Source organism: Balearica regulorum, chromosome 15, assembly GCF_011004875.1.
Source record: "Balearica regulorum gibbericeps isolate bBalReg1 chromosome 15, bBalReg1.pri, whole genome shotgun sequence".
In the NCBI taxonomy this organism is placed as follows: Eukaryota; Metazoa; Chordata; class Aves; order Gruiformes; family Gruidae; genus Balearica; species Balearica regulorum.
In genome coordinates, this window is record NC_046198.1 from 10,526,843 (window position 1) to 10,543,304 (window position 16,462).

Consider the following 16,462-nt stretch of genomic DNA (forward strand, 5'->3'; position numbering starts at 1 on the left):
CATGTCCCCAACTCTGTCCTGCCACCCTCTGTGGTCCCCACCTCCATCCTACCACCCGTGTAATCCCCACCTCCATCCCACTGCCCTCGGTGGTTTCTACCTCTGTTCCTACCACCCTCAGCCAAGCCAGGCAGTGCAGAGGAGGGACCAGCGGTGCTCTCCGTGTCCTGGGGCGCTGGCATGGCTCCCTGCACTGCTGCCATGGCTGTGCCCGTGGTGCCTGCCTACGATAAGGGCTCTCCGAGAGGAGACACGGAGGAAGGGAAAACAAGAGAGAGCAGGCGGCCTGGCCTCAGCCCAGTGGGCTTCACTCCACACAGGAGCTGCCTTCCGTGGTCCCAGTCTCCATTCTGGACACCCCAACACCTCCCCGGGTTCTTCATCCCTGGGCACAGTGCTCACCCGCCTGTGCCACAGCAGAGCTGGGGAAGGGACATTCATGCCCAGGCACAGCGGGACGGTGGCAGATGCTGGGGGTGGGAGGGGAAACCCATGGCCACGAACCCCAAACTGAGGTACCAGCACTTGGTAGCAATTTCCAGGGTGTCTGGGCACGACCACATCCACCAGCAGGACAGGGGAGGGACCCTGGGTGCAAAACCTGGCGGTGAGGGGTTCCCTGGGGTGGTGATGGGTCTGGGGCTCTAAGAGAAGATGCTCAGAGCATCCTCTGACCCTGTCACCCCTGAAGAGCTTCAGCCACGTGGCTGAGCCAGGGACAGCCAGCTTGCCCCAGGGAGACAGACCAGGACAGCCCCTGTCCCATCAGTGCAGCCTGGTGCCGTGCCAGGGCTGGGTACAGAAGGGGAGGGAGACTTTGGCCACCAGGTTTCTGCTTTGCCCGTCCCAGCCCAGCATGACGCGCAGCTGCCCAGGACTGTACCTTTGGAGCACCAGCATCGGCGGGCAGAGCTCCTGGGGCAGCAGCTCTGCTGTCTCCAGGCAGGTCTGTGGTCACCATCTGGCCCCGGGTCTGCTTACAGCCCGTTTCCAGTTACGGCCGGAGTGGGGCCCTGTGCCATCGTGCCATGCCGGCCCCACCACCGCTGTGCCTTGCAGGAGCTCCGTGCCCCAGCCCCGTGGAGCCAGCCCAGCTGGCCAGGCACCTTCTGGCTGCAGCATCTCTCATCAGAGCCCCTTCCCCATCATCAGTTCTGTATCATTGTGCATCCCTTTGAAACACTCGTGTGCACCCTGCTCCAGCCTTGAGCCGCAGGGATGCCGGGAGCACAGGGACGGGCTGGACCCTTCCGGCAATGTGGCGGCAGCACGGCCCTCTGAGCCCCCGGAGCACTGGGGGGGTCTCTCCTTCCCCCCCCCCCCCCCCCCCCCCGAGCACCCATCACACTCCTTAACTGGCTAATTTCAACCCCCTCCAGTTCTTCCCTCCAAACTGAGGATGGGGACCCAGCATCTCCCGAGCGATGCACACCATGTCCCTGCCCGCCGGCTGCTGCCTGACACCGAGAGCTGCCCGCAAGGGAGGCGTTATGGGGAGGAGAGAGGCCGGAGCAGAGGCTGGAGGCAGAGAGCAGCTGGGCAGGATGTGCCCTGGGCTTAGCACTGGCGTGCACCCAGGAACGCCGGCTGGCAGCCCCGGAGCCAGGTCACAGCCCCGTGCCATCGCCTCGGCCCTGCAGCCAAGACCAGGGACCCCACAGAGCTTGGCTGCAGGGCTAGGTAGCCTTCCTGGGGTAAAACAGCCCCGAGGTAAAAGGAATTTGGGGAAGGGGCTCCTGGGGAAGGAGGGGGTGTTCAGGGGGGGAAGCTCTGCTCTGGGGGGCAGCAGGAATGCTGGGACTGTAGGGAAGGTGCGAGTCAGAAGGTGAGATAAGGGGTCTAAAGGCAGCCAGCAAACAAGCAGGGACAACCAGAGACAAGAGGACACCCACACCACAGCGTTTGCATAAGGACCAACATCGCACACAAAGGTCCCTCCCTGGTCCTTCCCACTGTGGCTTCCACGAGCCCAAGGGACGTGCCACCCGGCTGGGGGACTCACAGCCACTCACCTGGGGTAGCCTAGCTCACCCGCATGGCACCAGGCCGGCTCGGTGCTGCCCGAAGCCCCTGGCTCTGACAGCGTCGTGCTCGTGGCCTCGCTCTTTGCCGGGGACCGTCACTCCCTCGGCAGCCGCAGGACCATATTTGCTGCACGGCAGCTGCAGGCTGCTGCTTTCCAATGCATATTTGATGACTGCTATTATTCTCATCTCCACTCATGAGCGGAGGGACAAGAGCTAATCTTCCCTCTGCAGAGCTGGGGAGCGGCAGAGAGGGAGCGGCTGGAAGGGTGAGGGCAGCCGGCTCTGGCCCCCCTCCCGGTCCCCGTCCCTTCTTTCCCCGGTGATGTGGCTGGACGGTCCAGCAGCCCCTTTCCGCCCGGGACGCAGATCTGCGCCACCCCAGATGTGAACAGCTGGTGAACGGCCCTGACCCATTCCTGCCCCCAAGCCAGTGCAAGTTTAGGAGGAGAAATCACAGGGATGTGGGGGTGGACACACACCACCCCCCGCCACGCTCCTCTCCAAATAGAGCCGGGATGAACCGGCTCCCCAGGCCGGGCACAGAGAAGGGATCTAGACACCCACCGTCCGACAGTACCAGACCGCCCTCTCCTCCTGGGGACGAGCAGGACATTTCCACCTGCCTTCACAAAGCACCCGAGATCAGCAGCCCAAAGAGCCTCCAAGCCTCTCCCTCCCCCCTCCAGCACCGGGATCCCGCATCACACGAAACTGGGGACCCTTTTCCTGCAGCGATGGAGCCTTCCCAAACGCAGCGGCATCGAGAGCATCCTGCTGCAGGCTCTGCACTGCCTGAGCCGGGAAAACCTCCACTTCCTTCTCCTCCATACAGACACGTCCCTGCTGTAATGTGGTGGGTATTTATTATGCTGATTCCTCAGAAAGCGAGGGCTTAACTGCAAATTACAATCAATAGCCCCAATCCCCAAGGGGCAGGTTCATCATTTAGCAGGCGCAACCAGAGGAATTCAAAACTATTTGCCAGCCATAAATCCTCCTCGCCGCAGCCTCCCGAGCCGGCCCCGCACAATGCGCGATGGCTGGTTGGGGTGACCCTTGTCAGCATTTGAAACAATTAAGCTGTCACTGCGGATCGTGACTCTTATATACAGCCCTGAGCAGCGCTTTAAGATGTCAGCGTGATGGGGTGAGGGAAGCTGGCTGAGGCAAGCCTGCTGCAGTAACTGTCTCTCATTGAATTAAATGAATGTATTTAGAGTCAGAGTCTCTTTTTATTACCTTGCAAACGATTCCTGACTAAATTAAATTATAAAAGGAGTGTTCAGCCAATCAAACCTGCTTGATTGCCTGGAACAGGCATTTTAAACAGAGCACGCCTCGGGCCACCGCTGTTTCCAGGACTAGATGGAGGGTGGCTGATGGACTGTATCGAAGCCGATCCACCCCGCTTCACACCTGGAGCAGCACTCAGCAACGATGCATGGCCACGCTCAGCGAGCAAAGCGGTCCCAGGGACAGGGCAGGATCAGTGCAGCCCCCCGGGAGCAGGGTACGGAGCTAATGAAACCGGAGTCAGCCAAAAGAGCAGAGGAAGGGCAGGGGGCTGCAGCGCAGAGCAGACCGCCAGCCAGGCTGCCAAGGCAGCTTTCTCCAAGCATCATCCAGCCAAGCCTTCCCTCATAAGGCAGAGAAAACACAGCGTGCTGCTCCTTGGGGGGCAAACACACAGCTCCTGCCTGCAACCCCCCCCCGCCCCATCCTCCTGGGCAGAGACAGCACCTGCCTTTCTCCAAACACACTCAGCAAGGGGGCTCTGAGCACACCTCCCTTTGCTGAATCCCCCCCCCCGAGCTATCGAGGGGTCTGACCAGTTCCACAAACCTCAGGCAGCTCCGGTACAATACTGATGCTCCAGTAGATGTTCCCCCCTGCCCTTAGGACCTTGTTTTCTCAGGATTTGGAGAGATCTTCATGCAAACCTGCTCCTGCACTGAACTGCAATGTTTGCAGCTTTTAACGTTAGTGCAGAACAATTAGGGAAGCTGTCTGGAAGAATGAACGCTGCAATTAAATGCACGCGTTTTCAAACACTGCTATAAACTTGCTTGCAAAAAAAGCTACTCTCACTAAAAAAGGAAGCTTCTTCTGGCTTAACTATTTTTACTTCAGCCCCATTCCAAATTTAATCATGTATCAGTTCATTTTGAACAGGATAAAATGCCCAATTTCCTAAATGAAGAGTAAGGCTAATTAGACAGAGGGGTTTTTAACGCTGGCATGCTAGACCAGTCAATTTGAAACCTGAACACCCTGAGAGGTGGGCACTAAGTAGCCAAGGACATGTTTTAGCAGCTAATACCGTGCATTTCAACATTCATGCAAGCATCACCCATCTCCCCAACTCCAAGCACTACCTGGCCTAAGGACGAAGCCCAGTCAGCAGTTCTGGCTGCCCGTTTGCATGCCGGGGCTTGGCAGGCTCCTGGGTTTGGAGTGAAAAAGAAACTCAAGGACAAAATGAAACCAAAAGAACTCTTTGTGCCGGCAACCCTGCCTGTGCAACCTTCAAAGGAAATTTAAAGGGCAAGTTAATGTGCTGGAACGGCATCCCACCCAATTCACACAGAGAAGCGCCTGCTTTCTACAGCCAGCTCAGGCATAATGCGGCTAATTTGGAGCTCATTCTCCGCTAGCTGCCACCGCGGTCCGGATTTGCTCTGCACTCCTGCTGTGAACAAAGCCAGGAACAGGGAAGCGAACTTACAGAGTTCAAAGTCACCTTCTTAGCTTGGGTATTGTGTAAAATACCTATTTATCTCCCATCACTGCTCATCAAGTCCCCTCCAGCCTCAGAGCCCTCTTGCAGCCGCTTCACAATCTAATCCCCCCTACAGCCTCCTGCAACAGCATCCAGGATTCCTCAGGTGGCTGAAGGTAAAAAAAAAAAGAGAGAAAACACACCAAACCATCTACCCACTGGAGGCAGACACCTACAGTTCACATGAAATAGCAACTTTTATTTTCTCAAATAAAATAATCCTTCCATTTCTGCTCGATCAGTTTGTGAGGGGTGGGGAGGAGCACAAAGGAGAGGGAAGGAGCCCTGCTCAGACAAGTTTGTTATCAGACCTGTCCTCACAGTTAAGAATCCACATCAGACCGAACCATTTTTCAATGAAAGAAAATAAAAGCTATTGGCAACTCTTGATCCCAGAGGGAAAGAGCTGTTCTCTATCAGGCACTCTGAATTGTTTAGCATCAGTATTCAATGAAAAAGCATGATTAGAAAAATCCCAGTTTTCTGATGAAAAATATCCAGACAAGCAACAATGTTTAACAGGGCTGGGGTAAAACCCATGGCATGGGATGGTACTTTGAGCTCAAAGAGCTGTCACTGGAATTTAGAGGCATGACTGAGAAAGGAGATCCCCAGCAATACTCCTGGGGACTAACGGGCAGGACAAGAGCAAAGGAGGAAACTCCAGAGAGAGCTCCTTGACAAGTGGTACACCAGAAGTGAATCCTCACTGCAGACTATGGCTCCGATCGTACCCTGCTGCAGCTTGGTCAGGTTAAGCATTCATTAACAACGTTCCATTTCTCATCTCTCTCAGTACCAGCTGGACCAGGATGTCCTACAAACCCTACCGCAGAGCTAAGGGGAGGCACAGAGTGCCATGTTTTTCATGTTAATTGAGGTGGGACCTTATAAATTCACCAGGGGTTGTTCTCAGATGCATACTGAAGTCTCCATTGGTGAAAGCTACAGAGACAACGTGTCCAGCGAGCAGGGGAGGGAGAACTTTGTTTCTGTTTCAGATCAATGCTTAAATTAAGTGAGTGGATAAGCAGCAAAGCATCAGCAATGTTCTCTCAGCCCTGGCTTCCCTGTCCCAAAGCACAGGGACAGATTTGTTCCACAAACCCATAAACCTCTCACTGGTTAAGCAAGCCACCGGTAGCTTGCACATGGATCCATGTGCAAACCCTACTAGGGGCAGGACGTTGCCGGCTGTGGGAACTGTGTCCTAGAAGAATTGACTCCTTTTTTATTTTTAAGAAACATTACTTCACCTGAAATGCTGCAAGATGGAAACCCATCTTCCCCATCCCCACCTGCAAATACAGTAGCCTCATTTTCTACCTTTCTCCAAGAGAAGGAGCTTCACGGAAGCTTTCTTGCTTTCTTGGCTGTGGACACGTTCTCCCTTTTTCTTTTTCTTTTTTTTTGTCTTTCCTTTTTTTTTTGTTTTGTTTTGCTTTTACGTGGTCAGTTCCAATTCTAGTGATTAAAGACAAGGCCAGGCACCCGCAAAGAAAAGGTTATTTCTTTACAATCTGAATGACATCTTCATGCTCCATCATATGGGTTAAGCCCACTCTTTGAGGGCTGTATTTTGTGCTTGTCCCCTTTAAAGCAAAAGGGGGAGAAGGGTTAGGAGAAGACCAGTCAGAGACACTCAGGGACAGGTATTTCATTTGCTGTTAAACACTTACCCACACCAAGGCATATTTGAACTGGCTGGCTAACGATCTATGAATTCGATGGCACTGCAAGACAGACAGACAGCACGTGAGGCAGTTCAACGACACTACTTTGCAAACAACTTGCTCAATATCCAGGAACTAGAAGTGACTCAGGTCTATGTCAGAAATTACAATAGTGACTTTTGGAGCCAGTTAACAGCACTCGAAAGAATACAGAACAGACACACAGAAATCACCACATAAAGCCCCACTGCTTCCATGTGCTTTTTCACTGGACTGCATTACGTAAATTTTTTTTAAGCTTTCATAGCAGCTAGGAAAGCAACCCAAGGCAGATGGAATCAGTAAAGGTAACAAAAGGAGAAGCCCAAGTAAACACTGACAGGTCCTGAGCTTTACAAAACACAAATCATAGCAGGCTCCAGGAGGAACCTGCCTTCTGCAGACAAGGAAATGTAAAAGATGCAGAGAAGTTACCACATGCTCCACAGAGGCTCCTTTCCGTAGAATAATGGCATCTGTAAAGTCTGGTCTCTCTGTGGAGAAGCAGGAAGGAGAAAAAAAAAAAAAAAAAAAAGGCATTGTATTTCCATCAAGTGTGTTCTAATATGCTGACACCATCTCACACTGCCTTGTCCTTACTACTCCCGAATTCCTCCTCCCATTACACTTGCCAGCTCCCAGAGCAGGTATCCGAATACTTGAAAGCATCAAATCAGTTCTGTAGACGCTCCATACCCACAAGTACAGTTAACAATGTCACACAGTCAACAGCTTCCTCACTATCCACCTGCTCCAACTACATTCCAAATACTTAACTTAGGACAAACAAAACCACTCAAGTCAAAACACACCTGCTCAAGTAAAACCAAACCACTCCACAGTTTTCTGTAAAATCCCCAAGATTTCACAGCTTAACAAGCTCATAGAAAGTTCCTTAATGGCCTCACATCCACCCAAGTTCAGAGTCACAGCTGTTCACAACCAAACAGGCACAAGTTACTGACACGTCTTCATCACTGGGAGAAGCTGCAAGTGAATTACAAAGCAAAAGGAGGATCAAAGGCACTCCTGAGCCTCGGGAGCCTGGCATGGGAATCACCAAACCTCTCTCAGCAGGAACAGAAGACCTCTTTTGGGTAGTGATGGGCTGAACAGTTCATCACAGAGCATACATAATAATGAAGAAAGCTGCAAACTTTATTTCCTTATATCATCATGCAAAGTCTTATGAAAATTCAGCTCTTCTAGCACAGAGAGAATAGGAGGGCTGTGGTGGGAGACACGCATGGGTGGATCACACGGAACAGAAAGCACTTCCCAAGACCTGAAAGCTGGTTAGGGAGAGCATAATCACAGCATTTCCAAGACACAAGAGATCACTGACAGCCAGGCACCCAACCCCGCTGGCAGCCTGTCTGCCTTTGATGAGCAGCAGCCCTCTATGCCTTTCAAACCTTCTCTTTAGCTAATGGTCACTTACGTCCTCGTTTCTTGGTGTAGATGCAGGTAAGTGCCAGGTATTCCCAGAGCTTCTCCAGCAAGTAGTCCAGGTTCAGTTTCATGCCACAGCTGCAAAACACCAGGAACATCTCCATGTTTACTGCTGTTGTGATTTAGAGATCCAGAAGAACAAGGTGAAACGTCTTATTAAAGCGCTAGAGAACAAGGGGAAAAGTCTTTAATGAGGCCAGTAAAGGAAAGACAAGGTGAAATAAATAACCCTTTCAGGAGGGCAAGCAGCTTTGAAGCAGCAAAGCCCCAGTCAGATGTATCAGCACTTCTAAGGAAACAAGCTAGACTGGCTTACTCTGGCCTGCAGACAGTGTGGAGAAGCCAAGCAGCTGGACTCTCCAGGGGAGGGAAGCCCGGAGAAAGCTGCACAGCAGCTCTACTTCTCACCCCAGCAGCTGCAGGCAGCCCTGGGAGAAATCCCTTCTTGGGTGACACTGGAGAAAGGGGTGGGAAATGAACCACCACACCATCAGAGCCAGCACATCAGGCAGCGTGACAGGCTCCTACCTGATTACAACACTGTGGGGTCTCCGAGCAAGACGATCTACTTCCTCCATAGATATCTGGTCAATCTTGTTATAAACCTAAGTCAAAGGAAAAACAACACACCCTTTAGGAAGTCAATTCGGCAACCCTGCAAGGAAGTCAAGACAGGTACATGTAGGTATAACAAGGTAGTTCCAGCATCTGAAACAGAAACTCAGGTCCTGCCAGCCAGAGTAAAATAAACTGTCAAAATTCAGAAGCCTAAGCGTAAGTTTGGGCCCTTTAAAGTTCTCCCTTTGGGATGACTTGCAATGCATTCTCCAGCATCTTGGATTTCACTATAGACCCAGTCACCATCAAATAGTGCCATTCAGTAACCTCTGGCACAAGGGAGCAGTAGTGAAAACTCAAGCGCAGAGCCTGCAGCACAGGAACAGAAGGCCCCGCGCCACGGGAGCAAACCCCATGCCACCAAGACACGCAGCTCATGCTGCTCCACGGCAGCCAGCCACAAGAGGGCACAGGGAACGCACACAGAGCACAGCCGCACAAGTACAGCTTATAAAAAGCTCCCTGTTGAGCTGTGCGTTCCACCTCAAACCCCAAATTGTTACTGCTTTAGGAACCAGGAAGACCCAGTGTTTCCTTCAGCAAAGAATGGAGATGCTCGGTGCTGAAGAAGGCGGGCTGTTTCTGAGATACTCACGTAGAGGCACGGCATGTAGACCCTGTTGCCTACAATCACGTCAATGAACTCATCAGGGGAACAATCCTCTCTGAAGAGGACCTCAGCATTGAAGATTTCTGAGGTGAATGTTGTCAAGGCTCAAATCCCAACACATCTACACACTGCTGTGAGCCAATGGGCTGAGCTTGCTTGTGAAAGCCTGTTCTCAACCCAGCGAGCACCACAGACACAGCAAGGCTGTGCCGCAGCAGGTACCCCTTGACTCACGAGCTGCCGATGGCTTAATGGTCTCCCGTTTTAGGAAAGGATACTATATTCATGGAGGATGAGTTGCACCAATTTCTCGGAGCACTGAGTCAACGTGACAGTTGAGTTGAAGGAGATACCTCCACCCTTCTTCGGCTGCAGGGGGCAATAAAGCAAATTAAGAACAGTGTAAAATCCACAACTCCCCTTCAGTCTGTCCAACACGAGGGGCAGCACATGGTGACCTCGGCTTTGAGTAGGCAGCCACACACAAGCTGTGCTTGCAGCAGCCCAGGAAACCTCACCTTGAAGTAGATATTTGGCTTGCTTTTGTTCAGGCGGATTCCTACAGATTCCAGTTCTTTCTCCAGCAGAGCCCTGCAGGGACACTGCACATTAGCACCTGTGAGACTGAGCACAGTCAGGCAACACCCATACCTTTCCTTTTTTATTATCCTATTGATATGACAGTCATAGCCTTGCCATAAGCTTTCACTACGACCTAAAAACCACAGCTAATGCAGGACAGAGTCTGTGGTGGAAATCTAGGTTGGCATCCCCGCCTCTGAACAGCCGTCCTGTGGGAATGATCCTTCTGCTGAGAGGCCCAAGCTGGTTAGCTAGCACGCTTCTAATGGAGCACAACCTCCATCTCATGCTCAATAGCTTAAGTACTGGCTCCCCAACACGCATGGGACAACACTTCAGGGAGCTGCCATGTTTTCTGGGCACAAGGGAACACCTGAACGTGGCCCACCACCCCGCACCTCCACACACCCAGAAGCACACGCTCACCTCTGCACTTCGCCCTTTGTGGCATCCAGCATCATAATAACAACGTCTGCTGTCCTGGCCACAGCTATCACTTGCCGACCTCTGCCCTTCCCTAGGAAGAGAAGAGATGGCCGTAGGTCAGCAAGAGAAACCAGCTACAAGTTCTGCAACAGACAGGGACTCCTGCCCCACATAGCTGCTTGGAAGCAAGGAAAAAGACCCTGCAGTGCTGTACCGGCTGAAGTCAGCTGCTGGAGCGAGTATATCTGGTCCATCCACACTGTCTTACTTACAGCACAAGCCCTTACACAATCCCCTCTTTGCTGCTAGTCCTCCACTACAGGTTACACGAACTAGTGTGTGTAAAGCTATCAGAGTACGGCTGCGCGTACTCTGTGAGTGGCAACGACACCTCTGCCAGCAGGACAGACAACCCCAGACATGTGCAGTGGTGACAGCTCCAGGCAGCAGAGACAGCTTACCCAGAGCAGTCCTAGGGCCCTGTGCAGAGGTGTTACATACACTTTGTGGTCAAAAAGGAGAGACCCCTTATTAACCAGGCCATGCTCCTCCAAGGAGAGACCATTAGAAAGTTTTCCAAAGTTTCTTGAAGCATCTTCTGACATGACCAGCCAACCAGGACAATGACGAAGCAGAGGGACAAACCCCAACACCTCTTCCCAGAATCAGGAGTCATGGGAGGACTGGCAGGAACTCAGGAAATTAGTCAAAAGAGGTTACTGTTTAGCTGTAATTTCCCCCTCCGCCTCTCTAGCATCTTTCTTTAGATTTCCTCTGTACCAGAAAACAGATGAGCAAGATAACACTCACGCAAGAAGGTGAGAAGTGACTGGCTTGCTTTGGCTCCCACCTCCAGAAAAGCATCTTTCTGCTACATATAGAACCTTACGTGGGCTCAGGGATAAGAATCGTGCCTCACATAAGATCAAGGACTCTAAAATTTGGAAAGCCAACGTGGGAACTATTGGCCCAGGAAACCTGCTAACATTTCAGATGCCCAGGTACGCGATTGAGGGCAAATCCCTACTTTACATGAACACAGAGATCAGCCAACCTTGTGCTGCTCCTTCGATGATTCCAGGCAGATCCAGCAGCTGAATATTGGCTCCTTTGTACTGAAAAGGAAACAGAAGGATGGAAGGGTGAAAGCCTCGTGCAGGGCACCTGAGCTGCCCCGAAAGCCCCAAGCATGTGCTGAAGAGTGGAACGGGATGACCCTGACAGAGCAGGATAACTTTGCACAAAGCTGACGGCTCTGTTTTGTCGAGGCAACATCCAGACAATTTCCTATAAAGCTGCATTCAACACCAGATACCGTGGTACGTTAGGTCCTGACCTCCTACAGCATCACAAGACTGCAGTTTGAGAAAGCACCAGGAAAACAGCACAGTACTAGAGTAACATTATCCTGAGCTGGTGAAATGGAAAGGAAAGAAAAAAACCCTTTCTTTCTTGGTCTCACAAGAAAGCACTGTAATAAGCAAGTGCCACCATCTCTTACTGAGACAGATCAGAACTATTCAGATGTGTTGCAGGTCTTACAGTACCAAGAAATAACCTGAGACTTTCATTCACCAGACCTGCAGGGGCATTAGCTTTCAAGCTATTGTTGCAGCGAAGTCCTCAGTAACGGCTTTAGCAACTGACTGCAGCTCACGGCTGCGTTTGGATGCGTTACAATATTGGTGTTTGTTTTAACACGAATACGGTTACTTTCGTTATTTAATTCCACTTTCAATTCTGACCCAGATTTTCTCATTACTCTTGGACACTTTTCAGTTTGATGCCCTTTATCATTTGCTTTACTGATGGATGCTCAGGCCACCACTAATAAAACTCCTGAAGGACAGCAGTTGTATTTTATTTCCAAATTGATCACAGTACAGATTGCCTCTTTTAAAGCTTCATTAAAAACAAATCTGTCAAGGTTTCCAGCCATCTGGTCAATGGCGCCAATAGCGGTTATAAACAATTCAGTTGAGAATTGTCGTCTTGCTCTGGTCAGTCGAACAGCAGCATACAAAACCCCACTCAGGCAGTCAATCCTGAAGAGTTATGCAGCCGACGGAAGTGCTAAATCAGCACTGCAGGTTGCAGAAGACCTGATACCGCAAGCACTCAAGACCTCCAAAAGTTTAAAGCAGAAGTCAGCAGAGACCTTCGGATATTGCTGTTTCTTAACGCTAGCACAAGCATAACTGGTGCGAACGGACACATTTACACGGCTGGGTTTCTTACCATTACTGTGCCAAAGGGAGGAGACTCCTACTTACTTCTATGACCCCGGGGATACACGTCAGGGTTGTGAACTCGTAAGACGCAGCTTCGCTGGCAGTTGAGGTCATTAAACTCAAGAACGTGGACTGAAAGGCAAGAGATCAGCATCACCAGAGATGATCACAAATTGAAGCACCGGTAAACGTTCGGCACAACAAGCAACACCAAAGCGTTCCTCAGCTTTTAGAAGCCGCGTTCTAGGCACAGGGACTGAAGCAGTGACGGGACAGTCAGTACAACAACGGTTAACTCCCGTACTCTCACCTATTTTCTCAGCAGTGCTGCAGCTGGGCAAGACCCAGCACCAGCCTGTTACCACAGGGCACCATGCACAAGAAGGAGCATCTCCCCTAGCTCTAACTCTCTGTTAAGTCATGGCAAGAAGGTAAAAGATGAAGAGAAGGTGAATATCTGCTTTACAGCCACTGCGCTATCCACAAACCTGGAAACACACATGCCACGTGGTTAACGCAGACACTCACTGACCTTACCCACAGAGGGAAAACCGATCAGCGCCACCCGGGCATCTCCAGATTTCATCACATCGAAGCCTTCTCCTTTAGCGGCTGAGGATTTGGAGGGTTCTAGCAACTGAGCTCTGTATTTTGCAAGCTTTGCCTTCAGCAGGCCAAGGTGGTACTCAGTGGCTGGAATAACACAAATGCAACAATTGGTTGACAGAAAGTTACTGATAATTCACTTCTAGAAATAAGAGCCTTCCTAAAAAGAAACACTATGGATCTCGGTCAACATCTTAACTGCTGCCACATATACGAGCTACCCCCAGGCATCCTGTAACCTTTTGAAGTGTTGGCTGTTGAGAACAAACCTGCTGGTATCCTGCACAGAAAGTCAGACTCAAGGGAAATAAGCAGCCAAAAAATTCCTGGGTAAAAGGAGCAAGCCAGAGGGAGAGCAGGTGCAGGAATGAAAGGGTGAAAGGAGCCAGTTAAGGAGGGAAAGATCACAGGGGGAATGGCCACTCCTAGGCAAAAGCCCCTCCTTACACCTGGTCACATTCAGCGCTGCAAAGATACACAATTGTTCTTCTCCTGCTCTTGTCCATTTTTAAAGACATATTTAACTTGGAGCTCACATAGGTGAAAGTACTTTATTGACTTATTCTTAGCAAAACACCTGATGCATAAAAAAAAAAGGTAGTTGCTTCCCTTTGTAACACAGAAGGGCACAAAACCCAGGGGCTTACAGGTTTTACTGGTTTTTCTTTCCATTATTTACCACAGCCTAAAGCCTTCAGAAGCAGCATGGTGCTGGGCACCCACTCTGCAGAACCCAAGGGGAGCTCTGCTCTCCAGTCCTCTCTTTACGTTAAGGCACTTGAACTCCAGCTCGGGGACCCCACAGCAGACAGCCCTGGGCCCCTGCACCAGCAGCACTCGGGGTCCTCGGCCCAGCTCCAGGGAGAGCTGGGGGTGCAGCAGGGGCCAGGGCAGCAACAGCGGGGAAAGAGGGCGGCTGCCAGAAGGAGCAGCCCCCCGCACCCTCCCGAGGCACCCTTCCCCCAAACACCCCACCCCAGCCTCAGGGCTCCCCCGGCTCCCTCACCTGCCCCAGCCCCAACACCCCAGGCCCTCAAATCACCCCGATCCAGCCGCCTGTACCCCCATCCCACCTCCCCCCGTGGCCCAGACCGCCACCTCGTCCCCCGTACCCCCTCCCAGCCCCCCATAACCCGGCAGCCCACCTGCCTCCCCCCAGCCCCTCACACCCCCGTCACCTCTTCCCCCGTACAGCCCCCCCCCCCCCAAGGGCTCTGCCCCGCCCGGTATCCCCAGGTACCTCAGCCCCCGACCGCCCCCGTACCCCCCGCCGGCCCGAACCTTTGTTCTTCTGCGTGCGGGCGATCTCCTTCTCGATCTCGGAGATCTTCTCCAGGATGCCCATGGCGGGGCCGGCCCGGCCCGATCGCCAGGCCCCGCACGCCGCACACCGGAAGCGCCGCCGGCCTGTCCGTCTCCCTCAAGCGTCCGGGCCGACCCTCGGCGGGCGGTGCTGTGCACCCGCCGTGCCGCTCCGGCCGCTTTCCCGCGCCCGACGTTCCGGGTTCCGCCCGCCACCACCCTTGAGGCACGAGTGGGCGCCCACGGGTGGGTGTGCGCGGGGTCACCGGAGAGCCGCCGGCAGCGCGAGCTGCCCGGGAAAGGAGGCTAAGGAGGGGGTTAACGGGAGCTGCTCACAGGGAAAGCTCCAAGGAACCAGGTGGGTTTGGGAAGGAGCCCCCCCCCCCCGCACCAGGCCTTGGCCCCTCCAGTGAAGGCCGGATCCTGCATTTAGGGCAATTAGCAGCTTAATTGGATTCCTGGAGAAACCCTCCAGGGGGGAGGTGAAGCACAACTCCTCCTCGGACCCAAGAAACACACACGGACACAGGCCCCTTAAATACATTTCATGTTTAATTTGGACGTTGATTGCTCTGCAAAACGTGGGCTCAGTCCCTGCTCGTCTGCCCACCAGTGCAGGCAGGAGAGACATCGACCGCCACCTCTTCCAGACCAAACACCCCTTTTCTTACCTCCGCACCCCCAGATCCTCCCCTGGTCCGTTCTCTCTCACCACATCACGACATACGCAACATCTCTCCTTAGCTCATCAAATGAGTCGAAGAAAAAGCAAACCAAAACGAAGGGTTTAGAGGAGGGAAGCTCTCAACGCCAATAGCCCCTGCAAACCTCTCGGCTCCACGACCTGCTCTGCACCCACCACACACATCCCACGGGGCGGCATCACACCGGCAGTTTTGCATTTCAGCCAAAATAGACTTCAGGACAGTGGGAAGGAGACAGGCAGAGAGCAGGATGCTCCTTCCCTTCCCTTCTCGCAACGTATCAAGTCTCAAACAAAAAGCTTCAGAGGTTCTGGGGTAGTTACAGATACTAAACAACCCCAGGACCCTTCCTAACCCAGCCTCTGCCAATGACCACAGTGTTAATTCATCAACTAAACCACATCAAATCCGAGTGTCACGCTGGCGCTGAGCCCTGGGGAGCGCAAGGAGACCGGCGCCGCCACCAATATTGCACAGACAGCTCCAGTGAGCTGCAAACAGCTGGCGGAGCCAGGTCCCTGTGCCCGCACAGCGTCCAGGAGGAGGCTTTGCCCCACACTCGCTCACAGCACTGTCAGCTTTTGCCTCTAAAACATCCCCCAGCACTGCCCGCGAGGAAACTCCTTTCCCCACCGCCAAAGGGGCCGAGTTTCTCCAAGAGGAGCAGAATAAAACAGGAATCTGCTTCCTAACCGCTCCACTCGCAGCCGCTCTCCCTTCGCACCTCGAATCGCTCTTCCGCTTGCCTCCGTGCTACTCTACAAGACAACGGCACACGCGTCCTCCATCACGAGGGGGGGGGGTCCCGCCAGCTCTTCCCTCTTCTCCCGTAAGCAAGTCTGTCTCCATTTGTGCCAGGGAAAAGGATTCATCCGTGGCGAACGGCATGCATGAGGCAGGTGCCTTCCACATCATCTCCTGAGACCAGCCCAGCCACTTCTCTGATCATGCAAGATCCCATAGGAAACGGGCTCACCGAGACCTGAATACTTTCTCGTTAAGGCTTAAACTAGCAATTCAGCTGCTGCAAGAAACCAGACACGCTGCCGAAAGGAAGATAGTTAAAAAAGAAGAAAACCCAAACCACCTTGGCACTAGGCACGCGGAGGGCTTTGCTTTCCTCTCCCAGGCGGCAAACCCGTTCTCAACACCCACCCGGTTAGCGCGTGACACGAGCCTGCTTTTAAGGAGGTTGTTTTTAAAACAGCCAGAAAAATGCAAACTAAACTGTCACAAAAGCCCCACAGGGGGGACTGTCACATTAAATATACAACCAAGGCCAACTTTTAAAATGTCTTTAAAAAAACCACACGCGCATACGCACACACACACTTTGGCACACAAGCCTTAAGTTATATCATTTGAAACATTTCAAAGTCAGAGGAGAGCTACTGGGGGGGGGTGTGTTGTTTT

The 16,462-nt window shown here is 52.5% G+C and overlaps 1 protein-coding gene across 1 annotated transcript; it reads right to left on the reverse strand.

Moving 5' to 3' along the window:
• Positions 1 to 4,984: 4,984 nt before the first annotated feature.
• Positions 4,985 to 14,476, reverse strand: DRG2 (developmentally regulated GTP binding protein 2). The gene is made up of 13 exons (XM_075767397.1): positions 14,325 to 14,476; positions 12,970 to 13,130; positions 12,480 to 12,569; positions 11,261 to 11,321; positions 10,207 to 10,297; positions 9,717 to 9,789; positions 9,477 to 9,567; positions 9,184 to 9,281; positions 8,499 to 8,575; positions 7,960 to 8,048; positions 6,954 to 7,012; positions 6,486 to 6,539; positions 4,985 to 6,398 (listed from the first exon to the last, which is right to left on the reverse strand). Exons 1-13 carry the CDS (start codon positions 14,386 to 14,388, stop codon positions 6,312 to 6,314), a joined length of 1,095 nt encoding a protein of 364 aa, XP_075623512.1. The 5' UTR covers positions 14,389 to 14,476; the 3' UTR covers positions 4,985 to 6,311.
• Positions 14,477 to 16,462: the final 1,986 nt, after the last annotated feature.